The 21,397-nt window shown below is 54.6% G+C and overlaps 2 protein-coding genes across 2 annotated transcripts in view; both read right to left on the reverse strand.

The window, feature by feature from the left end:
* Window positions 1-694, reverse strand: part of LOC142825166 (uncharacterized) — a 43,426-nt gene extending 42,732 nt beyond the window's left edge. Inside the window, exon 1 of the mRNA XM_089775944.1 lies at window positions 479-694. The gene's annotated coding sequence lies outside the window, so the exon portion shown is untranslated. The remainder of the gene's footprint in view (window positions 1-478) is intronic.
* Window positions 695-4,414: 3,720 nt separating this feature from the next.
* The window catches only part of LOC149525476 (neoverrucotoxin subunit alpha-like), a 117,285-nt gene continuing 100,302 nt past the window's right edge, over window positions 4,415-21,397 (reverse strand). The window contains 3 exon segments of the mRNA XM_089775954.1: window positions 4,415-4,788; window positions 4,791-4,897; window positions 4,899-5,003. Coding sequence (XP_089632080.1) covers window positions 4,475-4,788; window positions 4,791-4,897; window positions 4,899-5,003 — 526 coding nt within the window. The 3' untranslated portion in view covers window positions 4,415-4,474.

Genomic DNA, 21,397 nt, shown 5'->3' on the forward strand with positions numbered 1-21,397 from the left:
CCCAAGGTTCAAGTGAATCATCAGGAGAAAATCATAAGCATAGATGGGATTCATTGTAAAACTGAAGGGAATCAGGATAAAGAACACTCACAAAAAGAGAATTAGATGCAATGGCTTGTATTAAAAATCCTGCTCCCAAAGAAATCTAGGCCACCACACACATACAGCAGCTTCTGGGATAACAGAGCCCATCCAGCACTAAACACAAACTCTTGGGTTCAGTTAAATAACATAAACTTCTACAACTGGGAGAAAATTCAGTTTAGCTCCCAACACTTATTACAGCACTTTCTGCAAAAGATTTGAAAACACAGTAGCTTGCCCCAGCCTTGAGGCTGCATTAAACATTCCAGCCCCAAGGCTGACAGGTTCGGATAAACTCCTGGAGATCCACAGGAAAGGAACAAACACTGAATTCAGAAGTTTGCAGAGGCCATTAGAGTTACATTTGGATACAGACATTGGCGTCAGTCCTTACCTGGAAGATCAATCCCCAACTTTAGTAACACGAATAGGCAGAGTTCAGGGAACGTCACTGCTTTCTCAGCTGCTTCCACTGCTCAGAGAAGGCAAAGAGCAAAATTGAAAGTGTAACCTTGTTCTTGCAGCATTTCTCAGAACACCCGCAGCCACAGAGCAGCCCTGTCCCGCTGAGAGTGGGGATGTGAAACCTACCGAGATAGATAAACGTCTGAGGGGTAGCTGTGTTAGTCGATAAATTAAAAAAACAATCTTAAAAAACGAGTGGTCCTGTTGTACCTTAGAGCAGTGGTTCTCAAACATTTTGGCCCATGGATCACCTGGCAATGCAAAACTTTCTGTGGACCTCTAGCTGTTAATGGAAACTCACTGTTAATTACACAGTTACGCCCAAGTCACTTTGCTAGAGCTGCAGCTGAGAAAGGAACTCTCTCATGTTAGTTTATTAAACTTCATTTTAAATAAAGCAAAATATTATTTTATGTCCAATGCCAAAGGTTCCAATGTTTTCTTTATTTATGGCAGGGGTGGGGAACCGTTTTTGTATTGGGGGCCACTGACTCACAGAAAAATTAGTTGGGGGATCACAGAAGTGAGACTTTAAAAAAAACATGACTTCAAAACCCTCCAATCCTCACAATGTGTCCCCCAACTGAGTGGCATAACCCACTTCCTCAGATGACAAATATGGAGCAAGAGGCACAGAGAGACAAACATAAAGCAGAAAAAGAGAGGAGAAGGGGAAAAGAAAAAACATGTTCTGAGCTTGCTGGGACACTCACTAATGGGTCTAAAAGCAGCCCACTCTCTTGCAGAATAATTTCAGGAGCAAACCAGAGAGAAAACTGCATAACTGGCCTTCATATGCAAATTTAACACATTTACTCAGGGACAGAACAAAGACATTTCTTGGTTGGGCCATTATATTCAACACCCAAATGACATGAAAATCTAAATATCAAACACTCACAGCCCACTGCATTAGCCTCATTTAGTAGAGAAACTTTAATTGACAGGGTTTTTTTCTCCTTCCCCACAAAAATCAGGACTGATAGCAGTTAACTGGGAAGGCTCCTGAAACCAATCATGATAGAGTCAAAGAGTAAATCAAAGCCCACCTGGCTACCAAATAGTGACCAGAATCCATTAACACAGAAGGAAAAAGAAAACAGGTACAGTTTAATGAATATTCAGTGTAATACAAAGCACACAACTGAATTAAATTAAATTAAGGGTGGCTAATGACAGTATGCAAATGCAGATCTGTCACGCACTGTCCCTAAGAGGGATAGAAACTGTTGCCACTGTGCAGAGCCTTAGAGAGTTTTTGGCGGGAAAACTCTGAGGAGATGGAACCCTCAGGCCGGTCTCTGGCAGGAAGAACCAGATCGATCTGGTTCCAGCAGGCCCAGGCCAGACCCAAAGGCCCTTTGTGGCTGAGGTAACAACAATATGGAGCTCACGGTCTGTGTCTGGACTCCATTTTGGTTTCACAAAGGCAGGATCATACTAAATAAAACCCACAACAATCAACATTGTGAAATGTTTAACTGTGATTAACAACAGAATATATTTAATCCCAACAAAAGTGACAGTCATTCCTCTTGTGCCTTCAGATGCAGAGCCTCTAGGAGCTCATGAAGGCCATGGACTGTGACACAGACATTCACAAGTACCATGTCTGGTCTAATAAGCTTTATTAGAGACAAGCACAGTTACAATTACTAAAATATATTAGACAGGATCACAAAGAAAAAACAGTTGCTTGTCATTTCAACCAGAAAGGACACTGTCTGAATGATCTGCTAACCTGCATCCTACTTCAGAAGACATTCAAATCTGCACTTGAAAGGGAATCCTCTGAACTGGCATTCATGCTAAAATTCGACACTCTCCGCAGGGGAATTAACAAAGACTCCAACTATCTTACCCATTACAAAGATAGCTTCCCCAAATATCACCTCTAATACTATTAACTCACAGACATCTACCCTTCCCCACCTCTAATATCATTAACTCACTGGCATTCACCTTCCTTCCCCTCCCCCCCTCCCCCGCTACATCCCCCTTCTGTTCTGTAATGTGATTTGTCCTTTTCATGTGTGTTCATTTTTTTTAAATTGTATCCTTTGGTATATATGGTTGTGACTATTTTCTTCCATTATTTGATCTGAGGAAGTGGGTCTGGCCCACGAAAGCTCATCATCTAATAAACCATCTTGTTAGTCTTTAAAGTGCTACACAGTCCTGTATTTTGTTTCAGCTACACCAGACTAACACGGCTAAATCTCTATCACTATCAAATATATAGAAACCTTACGAATTCCCATGCCCAAGTGATTAGTGTTGTCACACTCACAGCCTTACAGAGATCCCTAGAGAGATGGATTCCTCCTCATCTGAGCATCAGGAGAGGGATGGTTCCTTGAGGTCCCCCAATTTTACTCACCCCATTAACTACGTCTAACTGCTCATGTGCATGAAAGTGTCAGGCCTCTTTTTCCTTGTCTGTAGAAACATTGGGGTGCCTTGTTTTCCACAGACTGTCTGTAGTTCCTGTTATTTCCAGTAGCATCTATGCACAACGTGTTCCCTGTGGTCAGGACGTGTGCTGTGAATGAAATTACAGTTAGGGATGTGAATGGTTAATTAGTTAACTGGTAGGCCTCACCCTTAATGGTTCTGGTTAACCAGTGGGGGCTGGAACAGGGGAACTCCAGCCTGGCCAGAGCAGTGGGGAACGGGGTCTGCTCCAGCATGGCCACAGGAGCAGGGGGCCCCTTGCCTGCCTCCCGTTTAATCGGTTAACTGGTTGAACATTACATGTATCTGGTTAATCAATTAAATGGGATCTCACACCCCTAGGTACAATGAGGTACAATCTCATTATCTCACAGAACATTGCAGTTGATTTTTTGTAACATCACCTGTGGGCCCGTCCCTCCAGGCATCTTGAGCTCTTACGGGCACAGGGCCCTTCTGTGGTCACTTACTCATGTCAAGCTTTCCTATCCCCATGGCGAAGCTGAAATCTTACAGGCCTCAACCTGCAGGCCTTGCGTTTCTGCCACGCTTTACTGATCTAGATAATGCTGCACATCTCTGATAGTCCTGTAACCCCACAGCTGGCATCCAGCCAGCACCCCTGAGTCTGTGTAGCTCAGCATCGCAGTGACTCCCCGCCTCACACAGCACGTCCATACGGGGCCAATGATAGGAGCTGATTGGCTGCCCCTCAGGATGGGCAATAGGGCCATGCTGGGAGTGCAGCAATTGTACAGGAATCAGAGCCCCCCAGGGTGAACCTGCCTGAGCTGTGGCTCCAGGCCTGAGGCGAAGGGGCCGTGAGCTGCCAGTGTGTGTGGCTGGTACTGCCCCGGGAAGGGGAGACGCAGGATATGGGCCTGGTTTTACATCTCCCCCTTCAGACAATGAGCACCATGAAGGCTCTGGCCAAGCCCTGCTCAGGCGCAGAGGGAAGAGCTCTATTCTGAGTTGGAGCCTCCAGCTGCAGCGGTGCTGCCCGCAGGCCCCCCCGCTTTCCCTCCTGCCACCCGCACCGTGCACAGCCAGCCAGACCCTCCCACAGACGCTTCTAAGGGACCCTTCCTGGCACGTGCACCAGTGCCTGGGGTGTGCCCCAGAGACGGCTCCTGCCCTGGGACAGAGAATCTCACAGACTCCACATGGAGAAGCACGAAATCCTCACCTCAAACTCTGATCCAGCCCTGTGCTGTGCCAGGCCCCTGCCCCACTTCCAGCTGTTCACTTTGTTAGCCATTTTCCGTCCCTCCCCACCCCTCCTTACTCCCCAGAGGCACTTTTTCTTCTCACCCCCTCCTCTCCTCTCCCTTTTTCTAATCCTGTTCAGGCATCTAATCCCGCAGAGCCAGGCAGCATGAGAACATGTGGGCTGGGCAGGCCCTGCAGGACCTGCCATGAGTGTGTCCAGCCTGCTTCCCATGGTGCTGACAGGCCCCTGCCCCCCTGAGTCTCAGGGACACAGGGTCAGCTGGGTTCCTCTGTCGCTGACCCAGAGGAAAGGGAAGATTTTCTCCCCATTGAAAGAGGCCCCTGAGAAAGTGAAGGTCGGGGCCAGATCATGAGCATCATTCAATACCACCAGCCCCCCTTCACCCTCTGGAGAGACCCGGACCCTGCTGGGTTCTGGTCTCAAGGGCAGCAGGGCAATAGACATCCCATGGGTCCAACTGGCTCTGGTCTTGTCCCACAGCTGCACCCGTCTCCAGATCCTTGTCTCAGGCTTAAACTCAACTTCTCCATCCCTCTGCACAGACTCCCTAGCCCCCTCACGGCCCAGTCTCTGGTGCCTCCTCCCTCCACCTTCACCACCCAGGAATGGTTCCCCGAGGTGAAGCCCTCACAGCCCAGCACACAGAGCAAATAATCAACTCCCTGGACTGTGAGGCACCGTCTGGCTCTTTTCTCCCCGGCTCACGCTTCTTAGGTCTGCAGACAGGACGAGCTCAGGATGTGCCATGGCTGGATCCAGACCAGATCCTCTGGGGAGAGACAGAAACAGAGTGTTAGAGCCAGACACGGGTCAATGACTGAGCAAAAGGATCAGCTGGGCCCCCTGCACTCACTTGCTTAGGAACCAGGCAGTGTGATGTGTTAGCATGGTCCCATCGGTGCCGCTCTTTGTATTAGCTAACAAGATACCCAGAGAGTGAGATTACACGGCAACAACACTTCACTGACTCCCTGATAAGGTGCCTGGCAGGGGCGGCCCATGAGTATAGGCCGACTTGGCCGTCGCTGACGTCACGCCATTGAGGGCCGCACACGCAGGGGTGCCGATTGCACGTTCCACCTGGGGCGCCATCTGCCGCAGCCTGCCTTGGGCTGCTCCTGGTGCCTGGGGATACCTGATACCCCGCAAGAAAGTCAAGTTCAGCAGCACTGAACTGTGTGAATGCTGGAGGTAGCGAGTTCAGGTAAATGCCCTCACAGCCTTAACTCTGCCCCTGGAGCTGGGAATAGCCCCTGGGAATTAGCTGCCTGCACTGCACAGTGCTAGGTATCACTGTGCTGACCGATGGAGGAATAAGCTGGTGCAACTTGGAGAGCTGTGATTGTAATCTGGGGGCTGAGACCCTCTGCAGTGTGTGTGTGTGTGAGAGAGAGAGATTGACAGAGACTGGGAGAAAGAGTGACAGAGTCCTTTTCCCTGGCCCTTGTGTCAGTGATCAAAGGGGAGAGGTCTCTGTGCACCTTGGAAGATGCTCTAGGCCCCGTTTCAATGCTGGGCCAGACTGGCTGGTGTCACTAGCAGTACCCAGGGGCTGTTTTGCCCAGGTGGCAGGGAGATGAGTGTGCCAGGTGAGTTAAAAGCAGGGAGGGGAAAGCAGGGGTGTGACAGGGCGAGTTCACCCCGTCCCCCAAGCAGGAGTGCAGTGGCTGCGCCAGCGCTCTGGGGCAAGCCATGCAATGCTCCGGCAGCCCTGCGGCCACTTTAAAAGCCACGCCGGCACAGCTGGTCAGGGGTGCAGAGCACGGCAGTGCCAAGGTCGGCGGGAGAAGCTGGACAGGGGAGGCCAAGAGCGAGGCCGGCCTCACCAGCTCTCAACAGGAGAGGGCAACAGGAAGTCCTGGAGGGGGACCGACATGGGTGACAGCCGGAGGACAGCCTGCAACTGCCCCGGACGCTGACAGGCCAGACCTGGCAATCAGGAGCAGGGGTCGGGACATTGACGGGCCAGCGGTCCACTCCGGAATGGCAGAGGTCCCACCAGAGGCCTCAGCATTGACACCCGAGACCCCCGGCCACAGGAGAGAAGACCTCGGGCCCGGTGGGTAATACTTTTGATGAGACCAGCGAGAGGTGAGTGCCGGAGGAACATTTATGGTACTGGGTGAGAACTCGATGGACAGGGAGGTCTCGAGTCCCCTTCCACCCTTGACCCCGGGACATAGAACGCACACCCAGGCGGCGTGGCATAGACTATGGGGCATAAGCCCTAGATTGTAAGGTGGGGGCTGGCTCTGGGAGCAGCCCTTGAGCAGAGCCCAAATATGGCCCGGAGATGATAAGGGGCTGACACGCCAAGGTCTCTGCCCGATTGCGTACGCAGACCCGCACCCAAGTGGACAGGGCCTAGATTAAACCGAGGATGAGGTGTCCTGGTGGCCCATACAGGGGAAATCCTGTCCGACAAGCCCACGGGGGAGGGCGGGAACGCAACAAGGGGGTTAGACAGCATGGTCAGCATTAAGGTGCAGTGACTGTGAAAGGAGGCAAAGGGTTGTGAGATTTAGCAGCTGTTGTTCTCTCTGTAGGGTGGGTGGAGGTCAAGTAGGGCAGGTGTGAGGAGCTGCTCTCCATTACAGCACAAAGACAAAGTGCGTGAGTATGTGCTATGGGTGCCCGGGGGCATCACTCAAAGAGGGCAGAGTTAAGGGTGTATTCGCTCCACCTTCTATCCAAACCTCTCTATTTCCACCCTGCCCAGAACTTCCCAGTTGTGATCGCTTGACCTCCCCCTCCAGGATCGCTGCTGCTCCCTACCCCCTGACTACACTGCCTACCACCCTGTGGCTTGTGGGGCAGCAACCACACTGCCCAGCTGTTGGGAGGACTGTGCTGTGGGAAGGGGGCAGAAGGGGAGGGACCAGGGTCTTGTCCCAGGGGAGCTGGTTCATGGGCCGCCCCTGCTCACTGAGCGTCCCAGCAGTAGCTCCTGGCCTGCGCTGACCCAGCCAGTGGGAGCCGCACCTGTGGGTGGGGGCGGGGCAGCACACAGACCCTGGGCAGCCCCGAAGGCAGTGCTCTCCAACCAGGGTATCAGGATCTACCTGTAGATCTTGGAGCCTCTGACAGGGGATCCTGGCTGATTTGACCAAGTGGGTATCAAGTGCCGGCACTTCAGCTGCTCCCTCCCCCCGCCCTGCTGCCCCTGCCCCTGCCCAGAGCCTAGGGGCTGCCCCCTGGGAGCCTCCTGCTTGTTGTGCAGGGTGGGGGGCTGATGTTACTCTGCCCCCCTCCCCGTATCCCATCTTCACAGAATAAGGAGGGCGGGGCCTGAGCAAGAGGTGGGGCAGGGCCTTGGCCAAGGGGCGGGGCAGGGATACTTGGGTCTGAGGTAGATCCTGGACTGATTTACATTCAGAAAGGGATCTTGTGCTTCAAGCGGTTGGAGAGCCCTGCCCTAAGGCTGATGCTGACTGAGCTGCTTCCTGCTTCCCCACTGCACCGTGTCTGGGAGGGAGCCTGCCACCCCCCTGCAGTGCTGCAAACTGGACACTCACAGGCCTGTTGCTCACTGGAGCCTCCAGGGTGCCCTGTGGACCAGGTGTGTAAGTCCAACACCAGGCACCTGGTCACCCTGCTCCCTGCTCAGTGCGGGGTGAGCTCCCCCGCCACAGTCACTATGGGCTGCACGAGACCTTGCAGAGGTTCTCATTGCTGCCCCCCGGCCCCTGGGCGCGCTGCTGCTGGGCAGCCCCTTGTGGGACCCTTCTGCCAAAGTCCCAGGTTCCTCCAGGTGCAGCAGCTATAAGTTTGGGGGTCAGAAGCACACAAGGTCCCTGCGTTTCTCTCACCCGGGTGGTTCCTGCTCCCAGGCCTCATCCTCCTCCTGCTCTGTGCCAGAGACAGTGCTGGGCTCCTGGGTCTGCCCTGGTTGGCAGGGTGGTGACCCTCCCTTCCCTCAGGGGGGAGGGCAGCCGCCTCCTGTCTCTGCATCAGCCAGCCCCACCTGAGCCCAGCTCTCTCTCTCCTTTCTCTCTCACCAGGCCTAGCCTGGGCTGCAGGACTCACGGGGCCAATCGGGTCCAAGGCTCCTTAACCCTTCTGTGCTGCTGGCCAGTGTCTCTGCTTCCCCGCACTGCTCCTCTCGCTGGGGCAGGGGCTGCAGGGGCAGTGGAGCAAGATCCCAGCAGCCCAGGGCTGAGATCTGACCCCTCCTGACCCAGGGTGGGGCCTATACCCCATCCCAGGTGCCCTACGGAGTCCGGTCCCTGCAGCACCTCAGGCCTCTGGCAAAGGGAATGGCTGGGGTGGGGCAGGGAGCTGCCAGTGACTGGGGCAGCTCGAAATGGAGGCTCTGGGGACATGGCGTGTGGGGTCCCTGGCAGAAAATCCTCCCCCCCCCCAGCCTGGCTGTGCTCTGGCAGCCTGTTCTCATGAGGCCAAGCTAGGGTTGCCAGGTGTCCGGTATTGTGCCGGACAGTCTGGTATTTCTGCTCTCTGTCCAGTAAAAAAATCAGAAAATACCAGACACGTGCAATGTGCAATGTTCGGTATTTTCTGATTTTTCCAGCAGCGGACCGGACGGAAGCCTGGCGGGAGTGGGGGACCAGCTGGGAGTCCCAGCTGTGAGGCGGGGCCGCGATTGCTGCTGGGAGCCCTCAACTGGTTGAGTGGGGGCGGGGGGGGGGGAAGTCTCCTCCTCGCTCGTGTGTCGCCGAGAGCCTGCACGGGACAGGCAGCAAGTGCCCAGGTCAGTCCTGCTCCCCGCCGGCCAATTTGCTCACCCCCCCCTTTCCCAGCCGGTTCTCCCCTGCTTCCTTGGCTACCCCCCCAGCTCTGCTTCCCGCCCCCTTTCCTCCTGCTCCCCCGCTGAACCTCCCCCTGCCAGCTCTGCTTCCTGCTCCCCCTTCCTCCCATCCCCCGCTGCACCTCCCCCCCGCCAGCTCTGCTTCCCGCTCCCCCTTCCACCCGGCCAGCCCCACCCCCTTCTGACCGGTCCCCCCTCCCCCAATATCCCACAGCCAGCCCCGTTCCACCCGCCCCCCCATGAGACCAGCCCTGCTTCCTGTTGGGCCCCCATCTCTCCCGCTCCCCCGTTAGCTGTTTCCAGGCCCCCCCTTTCCGCCCCCCCAAGCGTCTCTGGGTTTGCTTTTTTTTTTGCTCAACAACTTTGGTCCCCCCCTTTTTTTTCCTGCAACAAAATTTTTTCCTGGTGTTTTTTTTTGGGGGGGGGGGGGGGTATTCGGTACTTTTCTTTCGGCCATCTGGCAACCCTAGGCCAGGCCCAGCCCCACAGGCCTGTGGCAGCAGGTGCCCTCAGCCCTGGGGAGGTGCAGGCAGGTTTCCCATTCGGGCTGGGGGCCTGTCTCCTTCCCAGCCCAGAGGCACTGGGGGGGCTCTCGCTGCATCCCTGGCCCATCAGACTAGCAGGGCCCCTCCAGAGGGAGTACCTGGGGGTGCGGTGGGGAGATGGCATCCTGGAGTGAGCAGAGGGAGGAGAAACAGACTCGCCCTCCGGCTGGGGTCACTCTCAGGGGAGGGGGTAGATCTCGCAGGGTCCCATCGCCCACTTGGGGTCCCTCTCACTTAGGAGGAGGCTGCTTTCTTCAGGGCCCCACTGCCCAGCCCCCGCCAGTCTCAGGCTGCTCCCAGGGAGCCAGGAGCCCAGGGATGTGGGGCAGAGACGTGTGAGGACTTGCTCCCCCCGCTGCTCCAGGGTGAGAAGGGAGCCGAGGCCGGGCACAGAGCTGGCTGGAGCGGGGTCCCCTGGAAGGCCCAGGCTCACCACTGAGCCAGGAAGAGAAGAACTTGGTCCAAGCCCCTCAAGTCAGGCGGCTGGGGCCAGAGGCCACATTCAGGGAGGGCTGGCGAGTGGCAGCTGGGCTGAGCTGCGCCCCCAACCTTGGCTCTCTCCTGAGACGCTCTGGACTTGGCCCCAAAGCCGACATGCTGTGGGGGGTCACTGGGCAGGGGCAGGTGCTGTGCAAACGAGCCCCTCCCCCTCCTCTGCAGCTGGGACATGGTGCACGGGGGGGAGGGGTGTCTGATTTAGGGGTCACAGAGCTTGCACAGGGGACTGGTGCCCAAGGGCAGTGTGTATCCTGTGGGTCACAGTCTCTGGCTTGGGACAATGTTCGGTGCCCGAGCCCCTGATCCCTGCACAGCTCAGCAGGGCGGGAACAGACCCTGAGCCCCTCCCCACTCTAACACCCTTGTGGGGGGCAGGGAGGGGCTGTGGGGACCCCCCCTCCAGGTATCCCAGTTCCTATGGCAGAGACGGGCTGAGTCCCTGGGCAGCCTCCTGTTTCCTGAGGCAGGAGCCAGCAACTCCTCTCTCAGAACCAGCTTCTGGCTCCCACGCCGGGGGATGGGCTGCGGGTCTCTCCAGCCGGCCTGGAGCCTGCGCTCAGTGCCCAACTGAACCAGGCAGAGCGCTGGCTTGGACTCCCAGCTCCCACCCCAGCCCTGCAGGAGGAAGGGCCCAGCATTGCCTGGCACTCACTGCCGTGACTGAGGAGGATCCCAGCTAAGGGGACAGGCTGGACAATGGATCGTCCAGTCTCCCCTTCCCAGACCTCCCAGTGTCAAGGTAGAATTGCCTTCTGGGCTGCCCCCAGCTGTATTGGAGCCCGTCTGTGTCTGGGGATCCTGCCAGCAGATCCCAGCCTGGCAGCCAGGAGGTCTGCCCAGCCCTTGTGCTGAGCCCACAGGGGTAGGGAGAGCCGGGAGCCAGGGGCAGCCCCGTGCCACAGGACAGTGAGGGGTGGGAAGCCCTGGGGAGACCCAAACACACCCCCTGGCATCTCTCATTCACACCCCACTGTGGGCTTTGTCCCCGGCCATTTCTTGGGCTCTGGACTAGACATTTTAGCACATTTCAGCCCCGTGAAACAGCCCTTTCCCCTCCACACCGGCTTTACCGCCCATTCTGTCACCCTGACTCACGGCTGCCAGGAGTTACACAAGTGTCTCTCTGCCACTGGCCAGACTGGGGTGTGAGGGACAGAGACGGGAAATGCCCTGCCCAGGACACACAGCAAAGTGAGGGCAGAGCTAGAGAGAAAACCCAACAGCACCCTAGGAACTGAGACAAGGGAACATTTTAATGGAAACAGTTTCTGTTGGAAAATCCCACGAGCAATGAACAAGGCGCATTCTTGAAATCGTGAATCCACGTGGCTGGGAATTCTTTGCAGAAATATGTTTTTCTACAGCTCAAAAGCCTCCCGTTTTGCACACGCCCCAGTCTCACCGCACATGAAGGGGAGACACTGGGAACCAGACACTAGACAGGCTGCTTCAGTCTGGGCTAAGGAGCTGCCCACAATAACGTGCCAGCACAATTGGCTGTTCCACCTCTTACACCACAGAGCCCCATTGGTCACACTGGGCCAGATCAGAGCATCACAAATTTGGCTAATCAGGAGAAAGGGGACGTGGGAGGCTGCAGCGCCATCTAGTGGCCGCAGGAGAAACCACCTGCTTCTGGCCCTGTGTGCGCTGGTTTGGGGGTCCCATGGGAAGCTGCACAATGGAAGGGTGGGAAAATGGGGCTTTACTGCCCCTCCCCCACATTCTGTAATGACTCCATGTGCTAGGATACCTCCAATTACACTGCTACAAGAGACACTCTCACACGGATCCGCACAGCTCCCCAGCCTCCCCTGCAATGAGGTCCGTAAGGTGCGTCCAACTCTGCATCCAGAGCTTGAAATAAATTTTGCAATTTGAGCTATACAAATTGTGTAGCTTATTTCGAGTGCATTTCAAAATAGCTTGTTTTGACATGTGACTCTGCATACACACTGCCAAATTTCAAAATGGAGCGTTATTCCAAAATGATCCTTAATCCTCATGGAGTGAGGTTTACAAGGCCATCGGAATAGCATGCCCATTATTTTGGAAGATATTTCAAAATAACTGGCATGCTATCAAGAGGTGGAATATGCTATTTCAGGATACTGGAAGTATCCCAAAACAGCACCGCCGTGCAGACGTACCCTAAGGGAATATTGTTACACTTAACTGAAAGAGGGAGAAACAAAGTCTGAGAAAGGCGAAGGGCTTTGCCTGACCTTACACAGCCAGGCAGGGGCAGTGCTGGGAACAGGACCCAGAAGCCCTGACATCAAACTAACCATCCCTCTGGAGCGCCACACACTGATCAGAACGAAGTGACCTCAGATGAGCTACTGACCCACCGCCCTGCCTAGGGATGAGTCAGCACGTACCCTAAAGGCACTAGAACGTTAGAGCGAACCAGGAACTGCTCAGAGACAACCAATGGCAGATAAGACCCATTCCCCAGGCAGCTAAGTGGCTCTGGCTCATTAATTGGGCTTTAAAGAGAACAACACAATCCTGAGTCTCCTTTCTGTCGCTAGACTCCCCCCTAAGCTCAGCCAATCAGCACTAAGATTCTGAGGGGTAGGAGTCTAAAGTGTCCCCCAGATGTCCTGGGATGGCTCAGGCCACCAGTGGCTGTCTGTGTGATGTAGTGGGGGGCTGTCTGCTCTGTAACCCGGTGTCCCCCCTGCACTATGATGTGGGATTCTTCCTTGCTGGGTGCCACGCTTGGGCTGTGGGTGACCCCCACTGGCAGCTGTCTGTAAGCACAGCCCAGCGGGAGCTGCCTCTGCCCCAGGGCACTGCTTAAAAACCAGTTCTACATGAAGGACAGAGGCTGAACAAAGAAACTGGGGGTGGGGGGGGGGGGAAGAGTCAGTTTTTAGCTGGAGCCATGGAGGAAGCAGTCTAAGTAAGGAGCTGGGATTGTAGGGGCCCAGTCATCTCAAGGCAGGGGGAGGGCGAGGCTTCTAGCTCTGGCTCCTGTAACCAGATGACATCTGTGCTGTGCTGTATCCTGGAGAAGCAATAAACTCCCTCTATTCTACTGGCTGGGGGAGTCTGTTCATGCCACTATGGGGATGCAGAAGGTGGGGAGACCTCAACACGCCATCACAATCTGCACTGCACCGTAGGTTGAAATAAGATGTGAAAGTTGATCTATGCAACTTGCATATCTTATTTCGCGCAGGCTATGTCTAGACTGCAAGCCTCTTTCGAGAGAGAGCGTCTAGACTGCACGCGGAACTTTTGAAAGAGCAAGCCGCTTTTTCGAAAGAAAGCACCCAGTGAGTCTGGATGCTCCCTTTCGAAGAAGCCCTATTTACATTCAAGAACGCCTTCTTTCGAAAGAAGCACTTTCGAAAGAAGGCGTTCTTCCTCGTGAAATGAGGTTTACCGCCGTCGAAAGAAAAGCCACGTTCTTTCGATTTAATTTCGAAAGAATGCAGCTTGAGTCTGGACGCAGGTGAAGTTTTTTTGAAAAAAGGCTACTTTTCCCGAAAAAACCCCTGAGTCTGGACACAGCCTCAGTGTCTACACAGCACCAAATTTTGGAATAATCCGCTGTTCTGAAATGTCCCTTAGTCCTTGTGGAATGAGGTTTACAGGGACGTCGGAATAGTGAGCCCATTATATTTCAAAATGAGAGGCTTGCTGTGAAGACGTGGGATTGCCATTTTGGCATACTCCGGTATCCCAAAATAGTGCTGCAGTGTAGTCATGGCCTCAGACTTCTCCACCCGTCTTATCCCTTTGTGAAGGCCTCACCCCATGAGAGCTTGAGAGCAGCTCCCTGCTCGCCAGTGAAGGGAGAAGAAACACGGAAAAGGGAAAATAAAACAGACAAACCTCATGTCACCACCTACAAAGTCATACGTGGGAGAAAATCCCTCACTTTAACTTAGTGATTTCCATGCTTACAAAGGAGCCTGCCAGAGACACCATTCCTACCCCCTGGCTAATATCACTCCATGGACCCAACCTCCATGAATTTATCTAACTTCTCTTTAAACTCTGTTACAGTTCTAGCCTTCACAGCCTCCTGTGGCAAGGAATTCCACAGGTTGACTATTTACTTTGTGAAGAACTTGCTTTTATTAGTTTGAAGCCTGCTACCCATTCATTTCATTTGGTGTTATCAAAGGCCAAAACATCTTTTTTGAGGTGAGGAGATCACATCTGTACACTGTACTGAAGATATGGTGTACCATCGTTTTGTACTTCCCCTCCTCCTTCTTCCCCTGGCTTCCCCCTTCCAGCTCCTTCCTCCCAGGTTTCCTTCTCCCCTCTCCCACCCTCTCTCTTCCCCTCTCCCACCTCCTTTTCCCAGTCCCCCCAGAGGTTAATCCCCCCCTCCCAGTTTTGTTAAATAAAGAGAGTTTCTATTTTTGAACACACATGTCCTTTATTTTTTACATCAGGAAGGGGGGCTAGGGAGGGGTAAGTGGAAGGAGGTGAGGGAGGAATGGGGCACGAGCCCCTAATGGGAAGAACTGGGGTGGCTCTGCGGTCTCCTCGGGGTGGAAGGTCTCCTGCAGCCCCCCGATTGTCTCCTCCGGATGGCAGCCTGCGGCAACTGTAGCCGGGCTGATGGCCAAGTGCTGTGATGCGCTGAGTACGGGCATTCAGGGCACTCCAAGCCAGGACTGCTTTGCTGTCCATCATCGAGGTAGACAAGCAAGTGGGGAACCCTGAGAACTGTCTGTCTGGGGTGTGGGGCGGGTCCCTTTAAGCACAGCCCTCAGCTAGCCTGAGACAGCATCTCCACACTCTAAGTCCTAACCTGATGCCCTGCCAGCACTGCTTCCGGCCAGCCTTAACTTTGGTTCAGGGATCACTCAATGTGGAGATGCTAGTTCGAATTAGCAAAATGCTAATTCAAACTAGTTTTTAGGTCTAGATGCACTAGTTCGAATTAGCTTAGGGTATGTCTACACTACCACCCTAGTTCGAACTAGCAGGGTAATGTAGGCATACCGCACTTGCAAATGAAGCCCGGGATTTGAATTTCCCGGGCTTCATTTGCATAAGCCAGCCGGCGCCATTTTTAAATGCCGGCTTGTTCGAACACCGTGCCGCGCGGCTACATGCGGCACGGGGTTTGAACAAGCCGGCATTTAAAAATGGCGCCGGCCGGCTTATGCAAATGAAGCCCGGGAAATTCAAATCCCGGGCTTTATTTGCAAGTGCGGTATGCCTACATTACCACCCTAGTTCGAACTAGCGGGGTAGTGTAGACATACCCTTAGTTCAAATTAACTAATTTGAATTAGGTTAGTTCAAATTAGTGCTGTAGTGTAGATATACCCTTACACAACAGCACTGGGTTAAGGTTGTACAAGCAACCTTAATGCTGGTGTGTCCCAATGCTTGCAGGCCTGGGCTGCACACAGTTCTTTGTACTTACAGAACTGTTGTGGGGAGAGGGGGCTCATTCATTTCTCATTTTGACAGCCCCCCCCCGGGTTGCACCCTGGAACTGGGATACCCCTGAGCCCTCTGTCTCACCAGCCTGGTTCCCTCTCCCGCGGGGCTGCAGAGAGAAGACGCGCATGGCTCTGGGCTCTGCCCTCACTGAAAACTTCCCACAGGCAGGGACACCCCCAGCTGCAGTTACTGGGAAGCTTCCCCCAGTTCCAAAGCCTCGTCTTGCCCCGGTCAAAGGCCCAAGCTCTGTAAGGTTACTACCAGTCTGTCCGTCTCAGACTGAAGAGGACAATGCACCCGTTTTTACTCCAGAGCAAATTCCCCAGGCACGTCTAGCACAACGCACTTTTGCAGGTAAACAATGTGCAACACGTGTATTACCTGTGGGCAGATGGGCACTAAGTGATTGTCAGCAGGGAGGGAACAGATCAAAGCAGATTGCCCAAGAAAGAAACAAAAACACAATCTTCGCCTTATAGCTAGGCTATGGGTCTGGCTTAAACTTCAGCAAGGGGGTTTAGGTTGGACATTAGGGCTATGTCTAGACTGCAGGCTTCTTTCGAAAGAGGCTCTTTCGAAAGCATCTTTCGAAAGAGCATCTTTCGAAAGATCGCGTCTAGACTGCAGGCCGATCTTTCGAAAGAGAAATCCGCTTTTTCGAAAGAGAGCACCCAGCGAGTCTGGATGCTCTCTTTCGAAGACGGCCTCTTTACATTGAAGAACGCCTTCTTTCGAAAGAGGAACTTTCGAAGGAAGGCGTTCTTCCTCGTGAAACGAGGTTTACCGCCATCGAAAGAAAAGCCGTGTTCTTTCGAAATACTTTCGAAAGAACGTGGCTTGAGTCTGGACGCAGGGGAAGTTTTTTCGGGAAAAGGCTACTTTTCCCGAAAAACCCCCTGAGTTTGGACACGGCCTAGGAAAAAGTTCCTAACTGTCAGGGGGGTCAAACACTGGAATAAATTGCCCAGGGAGGTTGTGGAATCCCCATCTCTGGAGATATTTAAGAGTAGGTTAGATAAATGTCTATCAGGGATCGTCTGGCAACACACGAGAAGTCATTCTTCCGCTCTACTCTGCGCTGGTTAGGCCTCAGTTGGAGTACTGTGTCCAGTTCTGGGCGCCACATTTCAAGAAGGATGTGGAGAAATTGGAGAGGGTCCAGAGAAGAGCAGTGAGAATGATTAAAGGTGTAGAGAACATGACCTATGAGGGAAGGCTGAAGGAATTCGGTTTGTTTAGTTTAGAGAAGAGAAGATTGAGAGGGGACATGATAGCAGTTTTCAGGTTTCTAAAAGGGTGTCATAAGTAGGAGGGAGAAAACTTGTTCATCTTGGCCTCTGAGGATAGAACAAGAAGCAATGGGCTTAAACTGCAGCAAGGGAGGTTTGGGTTGGACATTAGGAAAAAGTTCCCAACTGTCAGGGTGGTCAAACACTGGAATAAATTGCCCAGGGAGGCTGTGGAATCCCCATCTCTGGAGATATTTAAGAGCAGGTTAGATAAATGTCTGTCAGGGATGGTCTGGCAGTGCTGGGTCCTGCCATGGGGGCAGGGGACTGGACTTGATGACTCTCGAGGTCCCTTCCAGCCCTAGTGTTCTATGATTCTATGGCTCGCCCTGTTAGACACTAGAAGCACTTTAGCCAAGGCTGCCATTTCAGGAGAGTAAGGCAAGAGATGGGGATGTGGTGGGGTGCAGCAGCCATGCGCACTGGGATGTGACTTGCTTTCCTTCCATTCCACAGACTAGCAGGGAGCCAGGGGAAAGTACCTGTATTCTGGGAATTACTGCTCCACCGCTTCCTCCCCATCACCACCAGGAATGAGAGGCACGCACGGAATTCATTTACTTTCTCCTCACTCCCTTATCATCAGGGGAACGGGAAGAAAAGCAGAGCAGCATCACACTGTCCACAGCTGCTGTCCCGCCCCCCCCCCCCCCCCCCCGCCTCTCCCAAAATGCTGCCCTTGAGTCCACCAAGTTTTCAGGGACTGTGGCTCGCAATTTCCACTTCCAGAAATCCAGGCTGGGGGGACCATCCTATGTGCAAGGTGCCTGCTGGGGGAGTCTCTCAGGAAGCAGGCGGGAGAGCAGCAGGAGGAGGTGGTGAGGCTGAGGAGCATCAGAGCCCATGAGGAATTCCTGCCGAGTACCCATGTGGAGACAGCTGAGGCTGAGCAAGCTACCCAGCTACAAAGGGCTGTGGGCCCACCGCTGGGGGAGGAGGAGATGGCTCTGTTTCAAGGGGACGCTGGCAGCCGGTCACTTCTGGCAACCGGCCGGGCTCCACCCTAAACTCCCACCATGGTTCTGGAGAACTGTTATGCTGCCCTGGATACGAGAGATGAGGAATCACCCCCTAGAGCAGAGGAGGAGAAGCCTCGTACCCGAAGGCTGGGAGGTCGGCAGCCCCCACTGCAAGGAGCAAACGTAGGGTAGTGGAGGTTGGAAACTACCTTCTGGGGGAGACGGAGGTGCCCATCTGTCACCCTGACATGTCATCTTGGGAGGTGCTGCCTGCCAGGGGCCTGTACCGAGATGTTACGGGAGTATTGTCAAGGATTATCCGGCCCTCTGACTATTGCCCCATGCTACTCATCCATGTGGGCACTAATGACACTGCCAGAGACAGGTGCATCCGGGAGGGGAATGCCTGGCTGCAAAGATGCTGTTGCCAGGAGAGTTTTGGCTTCCATGACTACGGGATGCTGCTGCAGGAAGAAGGGCTGCTCAGCAGACATGGGGGTCACCTGTCAAGGAAAGGGAAGTGAGTATTTGGACACAGCCTGGCTAACCTAGTGAGGAGGCTTGAAACTAAGTTTGATGGGAGCAGGTGACCAAAGCCCATGGGTAAGTGAAGAACATGGAGACCTGGGAGATGGGTCAGAAATAGGGGGGAGCATGGGCTGTAATAGCAGAGATAGAGGAGGGACAAGGGAGAACTGGGGGGCAAAATCAAATCAGTGTCTTAGATGCCTGTGTACAAATGCAAGGAGTCTGGGGAATAAGCAGGAAGAACTTGAAGTGCTAATAAATAAACACAGCTGTGACCTAGCTGGTGTCACAGGGACCTGGTGGGATAGTACACACGACTGGAATATCAGTATAGGAGGGTACAGCTTGCTCAGGAAGGACAGGCCGGGGAAAGGGGAGGAGGTGGTGCCTTAGACATCACAGGTGTGCACACCGGGACCGAGGCGGAGATGGACGTGGGTCTGGGAACGACTGAAGGGACTCACGGCTGAAGCTCAGCACAGGGAAGGCTGAGGCCGCTGTACTGGGGAGTGAGTACGGGAAGGGGAGGAGATTTCTGAGGGGAGATGGATCTCTGATGTCGCAGGCAAAGGCAGAAAGGGAGCCGGTGACTGGCCGCTGGCGCCCCAGGCTTTCCGTGACATAGGACTGTCTTAACCAGGGCCCGCTGCCTCTCATTCCCGGGCCATGCAGAGCGGGCTGCCCAAAGCCAGGGCAGGAGAGCTGGAGAAATCCTCACTCTGTGGCAGCGCATAACACACAGCTTGGGCGGCAGGGGGCAGTGGGGTGCCCTGAGGCTAAACCCAGGGATCCACCCGGAGGGTCGGATGTGGGATGAGGAGACCCCAGAGCACTAGGCACCAGAAACAGTGGCGTGGGTTGGAGCCGCTGGGCTGCACAAGATGGAGGGTCTGCATACGATTTCCTGGATCTCTCCACGGACCTGGGACTGAGGGCTCTCCTGGAGGAGGGGCCGTTTGCTGGATGCTGGGGGGGAGCTTTCTTCCCCTCTAAACAGGGGCCCTGTCGCTCAGTGTGTGTGAAACTCTCCCGCACAGTGACTGGCCAGTTGTAGACGGACCAAATTTTGGAAAAGCCTCTTTCGGAAAAAAAGTGGAAAAAGCTAAGGCAAATTTTCTCTGCAGTGTAGACATAGCCAGAGTGAAACTGAACCTTGCCTCTGACCAAACTTAGAACATCCTCTTCTCTGGGCAACCAGCAGCACCTGCAGCTTGGCAGAAGGGCAGAGACGGGGGGGAGGATGGAGGAAGAGCACCAGCTTGTCACATAGGCTAAACAGCACAGGGGTGAGAGAGTGTGTCTGTGTAAGGGGGGAGGGGGATTTGTGAACATGCTGGAGTCCCAGGGAGAAAGCCCAGGTCACAGGCTGGTCATTGTCTCTCTCTTTAGCCGGCAGGAAGGGGCGTTCTGTGGGGAGCCTGCCGTGCAAGGTGGGGGGAGGGGGAGGCAGCTTTTCTGTGCCAGGTTTCTAAAGCTTTTTCAGACCAGATCTGATTCCTAACCTGGCTGCAAGTACAGCGGGTGGGGGCTGCGTGTGTGTGTGTGTGATCTGTGAGTCCATAGGCTGGTGACCCTCCCAGGGAGACAGGAAACAGCCCGTCCCCGTGTCACGGGGTGTGGGAGATTCCCCGGACCCTTCACCCCCCCCCCCCCATCCGCAGCCAGATGCAAGTCTCAGCGGCAGGTAGAACAGAAGTGTTATTGATTCCCAGGGGCGCAGGGCAGCGTGGGATCGTTAACACAGGAACCAGGAGCAGGCAGTACTATTCCTCTTGGGGAGAAGGGGTCCCGGGCCCTTCTCCCTGCTTCCTGCTCTAAACCCCTTCTCTATGGCCACGTAGCTCTGCTCCCGGGGCAGCAGCTTTTCGCTCAAGTACATGATGGGGTGTTGCTCCCTGTTCTCGTCCACCTGCCTCAGCACCAGCCCGGTGTCCGAGGCATCAGTAAGCACCATAAAGGGCTTGTCAAAGTCAGGATTCACCAGCACTGGGGCTTTGACCAGGGCCTCCGTCAGTGCACAGAGAGCCCCTGGCACTGCTCCATCCAGACCACCCTGTGGGGCCTCCCCTTCCTGCACAGCTCTGTGATCGGGGCAGGGATGGAGCAAAAGTGGGGCACAAACCTCCAGTCATACCCGCCATCCCAATGAAAGGCTGGACCTGCTTCTTGGTCTGGAGAACCGGCCAATCTCTGATGGCCTCCACCTTGGCCGGCTCTGGCCTCAAGCAGCCGCTCCCCACCTTATGACCCAGGTGGGACACCTAGACCATCCCGACCTTGCACTTCCAGCCTTGACAGTCAGCCCAGCCCAGCCTCCTGCATCCGGTCCAGCCCCTGACGGACATGGGACACATGGTCTTCCCAGGTCTGGCTGAAGATGGAAATATCATCCATGGAAGTCAGGGCAAAACTCTCCATCCGCAGCAGCAGCTGGGCCCCCTTGAAGCTAAAAAGCAGGACCAGGAATGCATAGAGCCCCACCAGGGTGAAAGACATTGATTTCAGCCTGGCCTCAGTATCCAGCAGCATCTGCCAATATCCCTTGGTAAGAAAGACAGTGAGCATCCCCCAACTTATCCAGGAGCTCGTCAGGCCCAAGCTTAGGGGAGGCATTGAACATGGGGGGGGGGGGAAGAGGGGGATATTGAGCTTCCAATAGTCCACACAGAACTGGATTGACCCATTCTTCTTGGGGACCAGCACCACCAGAGAGGCCCAGGGGCTGGAGGATGGTTGGATCACCCCTAGCACCAGCATGTCCTGGACCTCTTGCCCTAGGTCCTGGGCCATCTTTCCCGTGACTCTGAATGAGAAGCTGTGTGTGTGTGTGTGTGGGGGGGGGGGTGATGTCTCTTCCCGGTGCACAGCCAGGTTGGTGAGACCGGGCTTGTTGGAGAACAGCTGCTGGTGGAAGCGCAGCACCTCCCTGATCTCGGCTTGCTGGGCAGGGGTGAGCTGGGCTGAGAGGGATGGACTCCAGGAAAGAATCTGCTCCAGTCCCAGGGAACAGATCTGCCAGGGGGTCATCTCTCTGCCCCTCCCAGTGTCTGCACATGGCCAGCACCAAATTCTCCCAATATGAGATTACAGCTCCATCATATTGACATGATATACTCACTGACTCTGCATCTGGTGGGACAGCTCCACCACAGAGT

The sequence above is a fragment of the Pelodiscus sinensis genome, chromosome 2, assembly GCF_052426305.1.
Source record: "Pelodiscus sinensis isolate ZL-2025 chromosome 2, ASM5242630v1, whole genome shotgun sequence".
NCBI classification, from domain to species: domain Eukaryota; kingdom Metazoa; phylum Chordata; order Testudines; family Trionychidae; genus Pelodiscus; species Pelodiscus sinensis.